Genomic DNA, 13815 nt, shown 5'->3' on the forward strand with positions numbered 1-13815 from the left:
ACTATGACTGTTGTCCTCCTGCATCTGGTCCTTGTTTGCCATATCATGTGCCACTTTCTTTGCAGTTCACTCCCTTTTCTGCTTCCTGAGAGAGGACTCATGGGAATTAACTTTCTGGAGACCATGCCAATTTGGGTGCATCTAGACTCCTTGGTGGGATATACTTCCTGGAGGATTTAGAAGCATGTTCCACTGGCTGTGTGCTCCTCTCCGATGGCTGTGGCTCTGAGCCTCACAGTGGCTTCCTCGCTCCCCTAACTCAAGCCTGCCTCTCGGGGAGGGTTCCTTTGAGTCATCTCAGGGCATTTCCTATGCTGAGAGAGGAGGACTGTTGGCTCCTGGCCCCTCTTCTAATTTTCTTTCTCTTTTCTCCTGTTGTCTTAGCTGTGCTCTCTGGGTGATTTCCTCAATTTTATCTCTGAACTTTCACTGCTAACATGCTTTTGTTTCTAAGAACCCTCCTTTTTTTTCTTTTTTGTATCTGACTTTTCCCTTTTTATAGCATCCATTCCTGTTAAATGGATGCAAGGAAGTGTCCTATCTCTATAGATAATATTGAATCTGCATTTCCTTCCTGTTAAGTTTCTGTTACTTCCAAGTTACTGTTTTTTGGGGGGTAATGAGAAAAGAGTATCTGCCATGTTAGGATGTCTGGGAGCCCTTGGCTGGCTGGTCGCTCTAAGAGAGGGACCCTCTGAAGCCTAGGCGTCTCTCTGAGCAGGTGGGGCTTGTCAACCAGGAGCTGCAGGGGAGGCTCATGTGGCTGCAGGTTCTCTGAGTCCTTCCTTCAGAGCATGGTCTTCTGGACACCAGGCTGCAGGGTGAGGGCCTGGCTGCCAGCCTGCTGCTCGCTGTGCTGGAGGAGGCTGAGGGCTGACCAGGTGGTGGGTCTCGGCAGTGAGTATGGATCTAGTCACTTAGACCAGGGCACTGATGGCCACTCTGTCCACCTGGCTCAGTGTCCTGCCTGTGCCTTTTCAACTGAGTGGGTTGACCTCCCAGTCCAGTGACTCTCCATTCCCAGAGAGTAAACCTATAGTAGCCTCTTGGTACAGGGGTAGTTACCCACAGGTGAAGTCAGGGGGTGGAGATGCAGGGACAGCTTTCAGCCTCCATCCCAGAGCATCTGGTGCAGGCCGGCCTCAGCCTCGTGAGAACCTGGGGCTGTCATTGGGTGGGCTCTCCCCTTCTCACTGTTACTAACTTAGGGCTCCACTTTCTTGGTCTGCTTGCTATGTCCCTTACCACTGGGCCATTGGCTCTCCAGCTTACAAAATACTGTGTTGTGGCCATCATTTTCATTTTTCCCATCTTTTCTGTGGTTCCAGTCGAGTTTTAGGATGGAACAAAATTAGATGTGCAGGTTCAGTCCCTCATTTCAACCTAGAGATTTATATTTCAGTTTTATTTTTAAAATGCAGTTAGAGGGAAGGCTTTTATTTGGAGTGTAACTTAGCTCCATGCTCATATGGCTGTGTTCTTCTGCAGACAGGATGGCTTCTGTTCACAGGGCCAGGATGTTACATTTGGAGCCTGTGTGGTTTTCATTCTGACTGATCGCTTAGTCATCCTTCTCTCCAAGTAAGTTTCTAGTGTTTAAAATATTTGGCTCTTAGCAAGTATAATATTTTTTAGAACAGAAGCCATAACAAAAATTTTGGAGTGAAAAAATAGGTCCTTTCTGAATTGAAAGTATGAAACCCAGTAGATGTGACAAGAATTGGTCAAAATGATGCTTCCCTCTCAGGGCCAGTGGAATGATTTGTTTCTGGCTCTGTTCCTGGAGGCAGGCGCATGGGCTTCCTTGGTGCTGCAGCAGGGCAGATGCTTGATCCATGTGCCGTGTGTGGGCCCTGCCTCGGGCTAGGGATCCTGGTGTCTCTACAGGAGTGTGGCTGGCATTTAGAAAGGATGGAGCTGTTCTCTGTCATCTTGGACTGAACTGTGCTTTACCTAACATTTAGCACCACTGGCTCTGCCACAGAATGCAGCAATGCTCCCCCAAACATCCAGGGCTGTTGTGTATGCCCACTGGGGCGTGGGGAGCACCCAGATGGGGAGACTGGGCTGCCAGAGTCTTGTGCTTGAACGCCAGGGCTGGGCTTCAGCTGCCAACAGAACGACACCTTTCTCTTATCTCTCTGGTAGATAGCTGGTAAAAATGGGGTAGAAATGTTTTTTAGACTGGATTCGGTGGCTCACACCTCTAATCCCAGCACTTTGGAAGGCTGAGGACAGAGGATTGCTTGAGGCCAGGAGTTTGATACCAGCCTGGACAACATAGCAAGACCATGTCTCTGTAAAAAATTAAAAAATTAGCCAGGCATGGTGGCGCGTGCCTGTAGTGGCATTTACTTGGGAGGCTGAAGCAGGAAGATCGCTTGAGGGCAGTAGTTTGAGGCTATAGTGAGCTATGATTGCACCACTGTACTCCAGCCTGGGTTACAGAGCGAGACCGTGTCTCTAAAACAAACAAAAATAAATCTTTTTTTTTCCTGTTACATAAATTTATTAGAGGCTAGTGGTGTCTGAAAAGGTGGAGCTTCTATTGGTTTTTCAATTCCTTCAGTCTTTTGATGGTGAACTTTACCATGACAGCAGAAGTGGTGGTGTAGGTCCAGACACCACCAGCTACTGTTTTTGTGCCAGATCCCCACAGCTTGTCTCTTTACGTTGGTTTTGCCACAGAGGAGCAAGTGTACTTGGCGTGCTGGCTGATTTCAGTTTTCTTCACCATCTTCCGGAGGGAGGCACCATAGCGGGTCCTGTGTTTACTCATGATTCCAACCTTATTGGTGCATTTAGCAATGTCGCTGTGAACCAGGTCCGAGCCCAGAGAGCAGAAATCGTTTTTAATATGTATGGCAAAATCGTTTTCCCCTTATGGTGTCTACTTCTAGTGACATGCCTAGGAAAACCTTCCTCAGCCTGATACTGTGGAACTACCCTCTGAGGTGGAGTGAGGAGGAGCTGGCAGAAATTCCTCATGCCCCACGAGAGGTCACTTGATTGATGGGTGTTGGGATTCTTCAAATTAGAAGAGACCCACAGAAGTTTCCTTTGGGCAGAACGTAAGTGTGTCACATAAATGGGAGGAATCATCCTGTCCCCCTGAGGTCAGGAGGGTGAGTGAACCTTCCTGCTTTTTTATTTTGTTTGATTTGATGTTATTTATTGATTTGATTGGATGATTGATTGATTGACAGTCTTGCTCAATTGCCCTGGCTAGAGTGCAGTGGCGTCATCATAGCCCACAAAGCCTCCAATTCCTGGGCTCGAGCGCCTCAGCCTCCTGAGCAGCTGGGACTACAGGAGCGTACCACCATGCCCAGTACAGTTTTTCTATTTTTAATAGAGACGGGGTCTCACTCTTGCTCAGGGTGGTCTTGAACTCCTGAGCTGAAGTGATCCTCCTGCCCTGGCCTCCCAGAGTGCTGGGATTGCAGGGATTACAGGAGTGAGCCACTGCGCCGGGCTTCCTTTCTGCTTTAGACACCAGAAGTCTGTCCAGGGAATTCATGCTTTCATTCGGCCAAGGGAAAGAAGGCAGATCAGGGAAGGGGGCCTGGCAGTGCCAGGGGGCAGTGGTGAAAAGGGTCAGGTCGAGAGGGACCTCATTGAGAGGGGAGAGGGCCCTCAAGTGGGCACCGGGGTCTTTTGGAACAGGGCGTGGAAAGAAGAGTCAGGGAGTTGGGAGGAGAGGTCTGTTAATGCTTCTCATCAGCATGCCTGCGTGGACGCCCTTCCTGCCAGAGTGGTGGCACTAGCCTCAGGGTACACTCCAGGTGACTCAGCACCAGTGGGAGAGCGCTCTGCCTGAGGGAGCCACACACACGCGCTCGTACACACACTCGCACTCGCTGTTCCATCATTGCCTGGGAAGGGGGCGACACTAATGGCACGTGCAGCGGAGGTATTTTGGGATTCTGTCTTACTGTGCAGGTTTGCAGGTTGTTCCCTGACTTGGTTCTTTAACATATGCTTAGTGTTTCCTGTGTGTCTAGTGCCTTATAATATTAACTACTATAATCCTCAGAGTCAAGCGGTCCATGAGGTCGGCACTGTCCCCTCCTTTCCTGCAGAGGGAGGACATGGGTGCTGCCAGGTGGGTTGAGGGCAGAGTAGGGCAGCCGCCTGAGAGCTGGGCCAGCTGCCACAGGCCTTGCCGGAGTTAGTTGGAGCTTGATGTCTGTGTGTGCCATCCCAAGGACACCCAGTGAGCCATTGTTTTGCTTTATCCTACATTGATTCAGATGATAAGGACTGGGATAGACTCCCATTAATTAATGGACTTTCCCAGTTTGGGGACAGGGAGGAAGTGAGGAACAACTAACTGCCCCTGCTGGACAGGAGCTGTGCAGAGCGGCCAACTCCCGGCCTGTCCTCACAGTCTGGCCACCTCTGTGCCCCGTCCTCCTGGCCACAGCCCCTCAGAGCACTCCTTTATCAAGAAGCCGTGCTTGGGGCTGGCATGCCTCTCCTAAGACCCAGAGCTGGTGAGTGGCCAGGTTGGAATTTGAGCCCAGGCCCTTCCTCCCCGTCTACTTCCTGCCAGGCCTTGCGGCCCCAGTCACCCTGGCCTGCACCGCCTGGGGCGCTAGGTCGAGGCTTGGCTTCCCCTGTGCCTGTCACACTGATTCACAGTTCTGTACATCATGTTCCATCAGAATGCGTGGCGGCACCACGCCTTGTGTTAAAAAGAGCCAGTTATTTTGTCTGACACTGATGACTTCCTGCTGCATATGTATACAGAAGTGAGTGCTGCAGGCTCTGTTCTCAGGGTGTCCACAGTACAGTGGGGCCCACAGACAGGAACCAGCAATTCCTCCAGGAGCTGCGATACATGTGGTGGAGGTAGCTACAGGGTTTCTGTGCCGCAGACAGCAGGGGTGCCCAGGTAGGAGCCCCAGCAGGCTTGGAGGGGGATGGTCAGCCAGCGTGCAAGCCAGCAGGGCCATTGTACCCCAGGGCCCTGGGGAGAGCAAGTGGGGCAGGCTCTTGGACAGCCTTCTTGCCTTGCTGGTGAGGAGCGAGGCGTGAGGCCCTGTAGGCTGGCAGGGACATAGCCCGGGCTATTTCCCACAGTCACTGGCAGTCGTGTGACGGGGATGTGGGGAGGGAGTGAGAACGGAGACAGAGGCCATCTGGGAGGCATTGCCACAGTTGCAGTGGTCGCTGGGGCAAGGATTTTAGCTTTAGGGAATTGGGGGTGGCAGCTGGGAAGGGAAGGGAGATTCCCAGGTTTCCAGTATGGATGCTTGGTGCAGGAAGTGACAACATCAAGAGGGTTTCTTGGTGTGTCACTGCTGGCTTCTCAGACAGGGTTAGGCAGTGCCTTTAAGACGTACCATGTACTGGGGGCAGATCTGGACAGTGCCCCGTGGTGAGGGAGCTCTAAGGGCGTATAATGATGGATCGGTTCCCTGGGAGGCTTCGGTCTCAAACATACGGGTTGAACCCTGTGATTGGGCAGACTAACGTAGCCATGGCAACCAGTTAGCCCATGGCCCAAGGAAGAGCTTGAGGAGCCCAGGTCCCAGCCAAGGGCCATGTGCCTGAGCTGGTGTCAGTCCTCACATCCATCTTCTCAGAGACCTGGTCACACCCAGGGAGCATCCCCAGCTCCTTTTTCAGTTGGTGCGAACTCTATGGTACTGGGGCAGCTTGGGGTTCTTTGGCGGTCACCTCGTAAGTGACTGTAAGCACATTGCTCATGTTGGGCCGGACTATGGCGGACGGCAGTTTAGGGTCCTCCCTTGTGAGCAGGCCCTCATCTTCCCGGGCTTTCTTGTCTGGAGCAGAGGTCACCTCGACCGCTGTTTCTCTGAAGCTGTAGCCTTTGCGCCCCCCCCCCCCCCCCCCCCCCCCGTTTGGGGCTGTCTCTTACGCGATAGTTTACCTTCATTTCATGGCAGTGGCTCAAAGTGTTTTGTTTTCAGGAGACAGAGACTGAGAGGTGCCATTCAGGTCCTGCTGCTCTGAAAAGCATCCTGGGCACGGCAGCCAGGCCCAGCTCTGGAGGAGCGGAATGGGGCTTCGGGGAGCAGCGCTGCTGTTCCGAAGGCGGCTGGGTCCTGACTGCGCCTGGTCCCACATGCACGCTGGGGCCAGAGGGAGGAAGAAAGGGGACCCGACCTCAGCATGAGTGTGAAATGCTGGCTGGGAGGTCAGGGCAGACCTCTGAGGAGAAGTGTAGGCTATTGACAGAGAGCAGAGCCGCCTGGTTTCTTTCTTGCCTTGTGTTGTGTTTTGTGGAGCATGATCCTCAGGCTAGAAGTAGGAGCAAAAACATTATTAAAAAATATGGTTCACAGAATTGAAAACAGTGCTCAGGGCATCTGTGTTTATTCTTCAGCTGCTGAAGCTGAAGGGCTTCTCTGGGTGGGCACCGTGGAGGGACGTTGGAGTGACTGGCACGGTGCTGCCTCTCTGAGCCGTGGCCTGGCTTCTCGGGTCTGGCTCTGACTCTGAACTTGTAGCCCCTAGGAAGCTCAGGGCAGAACCGGACATTCCCCCCAGCTGTTTCCTGTTGCCGAGGGGCGTGTCCTCGCCTGTCGAGCTGTGCCTGTTTCTGGCCTCCAGCCTGGCTGATGCTCCTCGGGCTCTGAGTCACTGACAGTTGGTGCCCACAGCATCCCCGTCATCTGTGGTGTTTCCCTCGCCAGGACGGGACAGGGCTCGTCTGCCAGCATGTCCCTGGGTGTCTGGTGCCACTGTGCTCTCGGCTCACCAAACACGTTTCTTTGACCTGCCCACCCCAGAACCTCAAAGCTGTTGCATTAAGCTGTGCTCTGGGCCTTGTCTCTGGCTGTCTAGGCATCTTTGCTGCAGTTAAGAAGCACAGTGTCTGTCTGGGACCTGCCAGTCTGCTGACCCTCTGGAAAGTGGCTGGCGGCAGTGCAGGAGGACTGCTTTCCTATCAAGTCTGGCTTAGCCCTCAGTGACCGCTGTCCCTGGCAGAGCCCGCCTGTGTAACTGCTCCCCACCCTCAGACTCCTCCGCACTCCTCTCTTCCTCTCTGACTCAGCTGCACTGCCACCCACAGCCTCTCCACCCAGCCAGCCTGCAGGCTCCTAGTTGCCTACGAGTGCTCTCCCTTGGGTCCCCTGTTGGTCTTCCGCTCTGTGGCCCTCGGCCCCTACTAAGTCTCTGTGTGGCAGGCTTTGCCTCCTGGTCCCCTTTCGTGCTGCTGTCAGAGGTGGGAAGAGGAACAGGTACTGGCTTGAGGGGGAGGGGCACAGGGGAGGCCACCTTCAGAAAACAGGTCTGCTCAGTGGCTTCTGTCAGAAATGCCCAGTGACTTCTTAGGGCCTACCAGGTGACGTCTCAACCTCCCCAGTGTGGAGAGCCTGCCCCACACTGGCCTCGCCGGCTTCCCAGCGGGCCTGCGTCTGCGCCTGGCTTCCCCGAAGGCTGATCCTGCCCTGGGCTGGTGCTTGTGCTCCCATCCTGCGTGGCTGACTCCCTGGTGTCCTGTGGACCTGGTGATCTTTGCACTCATGTGCCTGCTCCACCCCGGATGCCTGGCAAGCAGGGACCTTTTGCTTCCTCCTCGGTTGAGCTCAGGCTTCAGGAAGCAGAGGGGAAGGTAGGATCTCCAAGCATGCTTGTTGAGTGAAGTATCCAGCAGTGTGATGGGTCAATGTCATTTTGGTTTTCTTTTTACGTTAAGGCAGGTTTGTGCATCTCTCAGCAGTGAGCCTCCTTTCTGTGATGTCTTAAGGATCACAGCCATGATGCTACAGGCCCACTTGCGCATCCTTTGAGTACCCTGCGGCTGCTTGGCTTGTGTTTGGAGTGGTCGACATGCTCTAGCACAGCTGGGCTGGGCTTGTTTAATTCACTCAGAGACGAGGCTGCAGAGCCCAGTGCTGGGAAGCCAGGCAGGAAGGAGATCCATCCTACCGGGAAGAAGGTGGCCGTGAGCAGACCAGAGTAGCCAGTCCCCTGGGAACCAGGGGCCAGGCCTCAGGGGCCCCAGCCTTTCTAACAAATGCACACCTCTTCTTACCTTTTTGTGTGTGTGTGTGTGTGTGTGTGTGTGTGAGAGAGAGAGAGAGAGAGAGAGAGAGAGAGAGAGAGAGAGAGAGAGAGAGAGTTGGGCAGCGTGTGCTGCCTTTCAAGGGCAGCTCCAGCTTAGCTGATGTGCACGTCTCTATCCCTGTGGAGCATCCATGTGATGGAAAGCCTTTGATAGGATTCCGTCTCTTATTACACGTGTGTTGGTAAATGTGTCTTTAAGATATTTTTCACAATTGTGTGGTCCATCTCCTCTTGTCCCTGGCTAGAAGTTGTTGAAGTTGAGGCTTGCCTCTTTGGTCCCACATTGGGACCCTTGCCTTAGGAGGGACTGAGAGACAACTTCATGTGGCCCCTTCATTTTACAGAGGGGGGAACCAGGCCCCACTGTGCTGACAGGGTTGGGTGGGAGCCCAGGCCACTCAGAGGGCAGGAAATAGAGAAGAGCTGGCCGCCCAGTGGTCTGATGCCCACTTACTTGATATCGAGCTGGTTGTGAGTGATCCCCAAGGGTTGGCCCCTCTGCCCTTGTGCTGGGGGCTTCCTCTTTGCTTCATGGTGACCTCCTCTCCTGTTCCTTCCTGCTCGTGGCCCTGCCTACTCACTCTGTTGCTCAGCTGCCTGTCTTTGCTCCCTGCTGAGTGCTGGTTCCTCCGTGCCTGTCCTGAACCTCAACCAGGCTGGTGTGCAGGGACGGCGCCTCAGCACCCAGTTGCAGCTGCTGTGCAGGGCCCTGCAGCAGTGGACTGGCTGGGGTGTGTAAATGTCTCTTCCCCTTCTTTGTTTCAGTGAGGATGCCATGAGGAAAGCTGGCGTGGCCCACAGTAAATCTAGCAAGGATATGGAGAGCCATGTGTTCCTGAAGGCCAAGACCCGGGTAAGGCCCTGCGTGGGAGAAGCCTGGGGCAGAGAAACCTGAGGAGGAGAGTGTCACAGACTCTGGGTCCCCTCTGTGGGAGTCCTCTAGGGAGTGAGGGTGGGGCAGTTGCTCACGGGTTGATCGAAGGCACAGTTGGCTTTGTCTGCAGCACGGTAGGTCCTTTTATGTATCCTTGGTTTAAGGAAGGCACCCAGGGTGCAGGCCCAGCCGCTGGCCCAAGACCTCACTGCCAGTACCTTCCATCTGTGGTCGGGCCCCCTGAACCCTACAGGGAGCTCACTCGGGCCCCCTGCTGCTCCTGTGGAAGGGATGAGTGCCGTGAGTAAGAACTGGGTCTGTTCGGCCTCAGCCCTCCCCGGGGTCCTCACCTAAGCCCCATAGGGCCCCGAGGCAAGGGCCCAGAAGGGTTCCTGTCCCCTTTAGTTAAATGAGGAAGGTGATCCTTACTGAGGCTGAGTCCTTGAGCATCACAGGTGGAGTGGAGGAGAAGGATTCCCGCTGCACGGACTCTCCTGGTCTGGGAGCCAGCCACATCCAGGGCTTTGTGTGACCACCTCCCTCCATCTGTGCGTGCTCCCTAGGGCGGAGCTGTTTTAGTTAGAAATGAAGCCAGGTGGTAGAAATGAATGAAATTTAGTAGAAATCAAAGAAATGTGTGTGTTTGTGTGGACATGTATGTGCCTGGACGAGCTCCAAGAGCACAGGAACTAAGGTGGCACATGGTGGGCTCCACACTGTGGAAAAGTGTGATAAGCACTTTTTTTTTTAGGGTTTTATACAATTCACCTTTAAGGTGCATTTTAGTGGTCTTTAGGATATTCAGAGTTGTGCAACCGTCACCACAGTCTAATTTTAGAATGTTTTTAAAAAGAAACTCCATACACTTTAGCAGTTGTACCCCACTTTCCTTCATCCTTCGCAACCACTTATAGTTTCTGCTGCCGGGCATTTGCGTGATTTTGAATTTTCAATGTAAGTGCAATCATACGATATATGTTTTTTGTGAGTGGCTTCTTTCACTTAGCATAATATTTTCAAAGTTCATCTATGAGCCATCTTATAGCATGTACCTTATTCCTTTTTATAGCTAAATAATGCATTTATGGATGGATATTTTTATTACATTTTATATACCTACTCATCAGTTGATGGACATTTGGATTGTTTCCACTTTTTGGCTCTTAAGAATAATGCTGAATAATAGTTCATGTAAGAGTTTTTGTGTAGGCTTGTTTTCATTTCTCTTGGGTATATACCTAGGGGTGGAATTGTTGGGTCATATGGTAACTCTGTATTTAGTTATTCTGGAACTGCCAGACTGTTTCCCAAAACGGCTGCACCATTTTAAATTCCCACCAGCAGCTCATGGCGTTCTCATTTTTCCCCGTCCTTCCCAACACTTGTTATTGTATTTTTTTATTATAGCCATCATAATGGCTATAAAGTGGTATCTCATTGTGGTTTGATTTGCATTTGCCTGGTGACTAATGATGTTGAGCATCTTTTCATGTGTTTGTTGGCCATTTGTATATTTTCTTTGGAAAAATGTCTGTTCAGATCTTTTTCCCATTTTTAATTGGGTTGTTAGTTTTTATTGTTGGATTATAATAGTTCTATATGTATTTAAATATGTCTCTTACTAGATATATAATTTACAAATATTTTCAAGGATGAGATTTTTTTATTATTTTTGTTTGTATTTTCTTATGATTAAATGAACTTTGATAGGAGCTTATTGAACTATCTCAGATTTTGAAATGTTGACCTTGTTGGTTCAGCGTTATTTGTTATCTACCACTTTGTAACAAGCCAGCCCAAAACTTAGTCTCTTAAAGCAATGGGTCAGGAGTTGGGGTGGCTGGGATTGCCTGGCCAGGCCATTCTGCCAGTCTCACTTGTGACTTCTCATGCGGGCGCTTTTACCTGGCAGCCCAGCCAGACTGGAAGAGCCATAAAGGTTTTGCACGTCAGTTAGCAGCAGAGCGCAGACTCCCTTACAGCGTGGCAGCTGGCTTCCGGGAGGACGTGGAAGCTGCCAGTCCTCGGAGTGCCTAGAACATCACTTGGATACAGCAAGTACGAAGGCCAGTGAAGATTCAAGGGAGGGTAAATTGCCTCCAGCTTTTTTTTTTTTCACTTTTTAAATTTTTTTATGGATACATAATATTTTACATATTTATGGGGTATATGTGATACTTGTTACATGCACAGAATGTATAATGATGAAGTCAGGGAATTTTTTTTTTTTTTTTTTGGTTTTTTTTTTTTTTTTTGAGACTGAGTCTCAACTCTGTTGCCTGGGCTAGAGTGCCATGGCGTCAGCCTAGCTCACAGCAACCTCAAACTCCTGGGCTCAAGCGATCCTCCTGCCTCAGCCTCCCAGGTAGCTGGGACTACAGGCACGTGCCACCGTGCCTGGCTAATTTTTTCTATATATATTTTTAGTTGTCCAGCCAGTTTGTTTCTGTTTTTGGTAGAGACGGGGTCTTGCTCTTCCTCAGGCTGGTCTCGAACTCCTGAGCTCAGATGATCCACCTGCCTCGGCTTCCCAGAGTGCTAGGATTACAGGCATGAACCATCGTGCCCGGCCGAAGTCAGGGTATTTGGAGTATCCATAACCTTGAGTATTTTGCCTCTGCCTTTTGATATTAGCAGCAGCCTGTGGGTATAGGGACGCCAGTGATTACTGGGTGGACATCGTGGAGACTAGCTACCACAGAAACCCTCTCAGCAGCCAGGAATAAGCCTTCCATCCCACAGGAGGTGTCTAGCAGCACAACGGCCCCTCACCAGGGCAGATCACTCTGCCTCAGCCTCTGAATTACTATAGCCCACACACTGCGCCTGAAAGATTTTAGTCCATTTCCTTTGATCAAGCAGGTTCTAAATCCCTAACTCCAAGAAGAAGCCCTGAGTAATTGGAAGAGAAGTGCTTATGAGAACTGTGTTGGAAATTTCCTATGTCATTTTTAAAAGGACAGGTGTCTTACTTGGGCACTGTTGTCTGATGTCCATTGTTTTACTTACTGCTCAAACTTCACATGGAGGTGGATTCCAGTTAGTGAGGCGAGGACCTTCCCAGCAGGTGGGCCCGTGGGAGGACTCTCCAAGCTGAGATGGTGGCACACTTTTTACCTGCCCCTGCTGCCTGAGACCCTGTAAAAACAACTGGGGAAGAATTTAAAAAGCAGGACCCCAGAGCAGGGAAACAGGTAGGGAAGAATGATTTCTCTGTTTCCAGACCCCAGCAGGGTCTGGGAGGTTGTAGGTCACGGAGGAGAGGGATAACCTTCTTTTGGAATCCTGGCAAGCTTGTGGGTCCAGAGGTGCCCATCTCAAAGGAAACCGGGATGCTAATGGGCACCTTAGGCTGTCTAGTGTGTACCCCAGAGCAAGGAAGGCCTTTAGTGTACTTCTCTAGAGGAAGTCACCAAATTGCTTGGAGTGAGCTCTTGCCTCCATTGTGGGTGTTAGCACCCCAAGTTAAAACCCTCTCCATCCTGTCATTGGCTGGCTCCCGGTCTCATGGGCATACCCCATTTGCACACTCTAAAGTGATGTCCCCTTGCAGGGCCCTGTCTTGCGTGCTTCATGTGTGTAAACTCATTTGACCTCCAATTAACTCAGTGAAGTGCATACAGTACCACTCTTCAGTTTACAGACAAGAAAACCCAGGTACACAGATGCTAATTGTCCTGCTCAGGATGTCACTTGGCTGGTTAGAGGTAGAACCCTGATGTAAACCCTGGGTCTCTAATGTCAGAACCCACACTCTTAGCCACATCTCTTACCAACTCCCATCTATCAAAGCAAGAGACACCCAAACACACACTTTTAATTTCTTAATACCTTGATTTCTACAGGTGGGACTACTCTTTGCTGAAAGGAGGCTGAGGGAAACAAAAATAGCGGTGCCTGGGTGTGATGGGTAATACTGATGATGGTGTCTCCAAACACTCCAACCAGTTCCCTGAAGGTTCAGGAAGATTTGGCATCCACTGAGTGAGAAGGCAGTCAGGGGTCCTGGCCCCTCTGTGTCAGCACCTACAGGAGCAGTGTGGAGAGATTACTAGGGCTGGATATATTTCTGAACACTTGCTTAATCGGCCTTTAGAAAATTAACCTTATATGTTAAACACACACCACTTGTTTTGCGCTTAACATAGTATCATGCAAAAGTAGTGCATGTTTCTGGTTTGCAGTTTAGAAATGACTGGTGCAGACCTAAACCCTGCCTGGGGAGCTAGGGTGAAACTCAGGGGCCAGGGAGGCCAAGAGCATCAGGACTGGGAAGCCACCTTGAGACTCATCAGGGAGGAGGGCCTGGGGCGAACAACCAACCAGCTGGAATAAATGGACAAAGCCTGGCCACGTTGCCCAGGAGAGCGAGGGAGGAGGAGGATGCCAATGTGCATCCGTTAAAGGAAACACTTTCCTACCTTTAGCCTTTTTAAGGGACATCACAAGCCCAAGGTCAGGCTTTTCACCAAGTCTCAATATATCCTCTGTACCTATCAATCAAGGACAGTTACTCACCTCAGCATTCAGCCATGGGAAGCATTGAGTTTGAGCTGAGAAAAGCACGACATGTACATTGAAAGATGTGAACATGTGAAATGATGAGCATTGTGCCAACAGCTTTTGAGATCTGCTAGAAAGGCCTGGGCTGTGCTGGGTGCGGCTGGCTCTGAATGAGGGTCCTGTGTCCTGCTCACCAGTAGGCAGTGCTCCTTTGCCCTGCCCTGTTCACGCGTGTGGCTCTCAGGACTTGTGCATCACTCTGAGGAGACATACTTGTTCTTAAGCCTAATTTTAAATTCTGATGTTTGGTTTTCAGTAGCTATATTGTGCATATATTAAGGCACTGAGAGCAGTACTTTACAAATACTGTCTAATCCTTGTGACATTTCCCCAGT

General features: G+C 51.1%; 1 protein-coding gene across 2 annotated transcripts in view; it reads left to right on the forward strand.

Moving 5' to 3' along the window:
• MED15 (mediator complex subunit 15) overlaps window positions 1–13815 on the forward strand; it is a 67867-nt gene that overhangs the window by 12851 nt on the left and 41201 nt on the right. For both annotated transcript variants that reach the window (XM_045535226.1, XM_045535227.1), the window contains exon 2: window positions 8809–8896. In XM_045535226.1, the coding sequence (XP_045391182.1) occupies window positions 8809–8896 (88 nt within the window). The remainder of the gene's footprint in view (window positions 1–8808; window positions 8897–13815) is intronic.

The sequence above is a fragment of the Lemur catta genome, chromosome 21 (genome assembly GCF_020740605.2).
Source record: "Lemur catta isolate mLemCat1 chromosome 21, mLemCat1.pri, whole genome shotgun sequence".
Classification (NCBI taxonomy): domain Eukaryota; kingdom Metazoa; phylum Chordata; class Mammalia; order Primates; family Lemuridae; genus Lemur; species Lemur catta.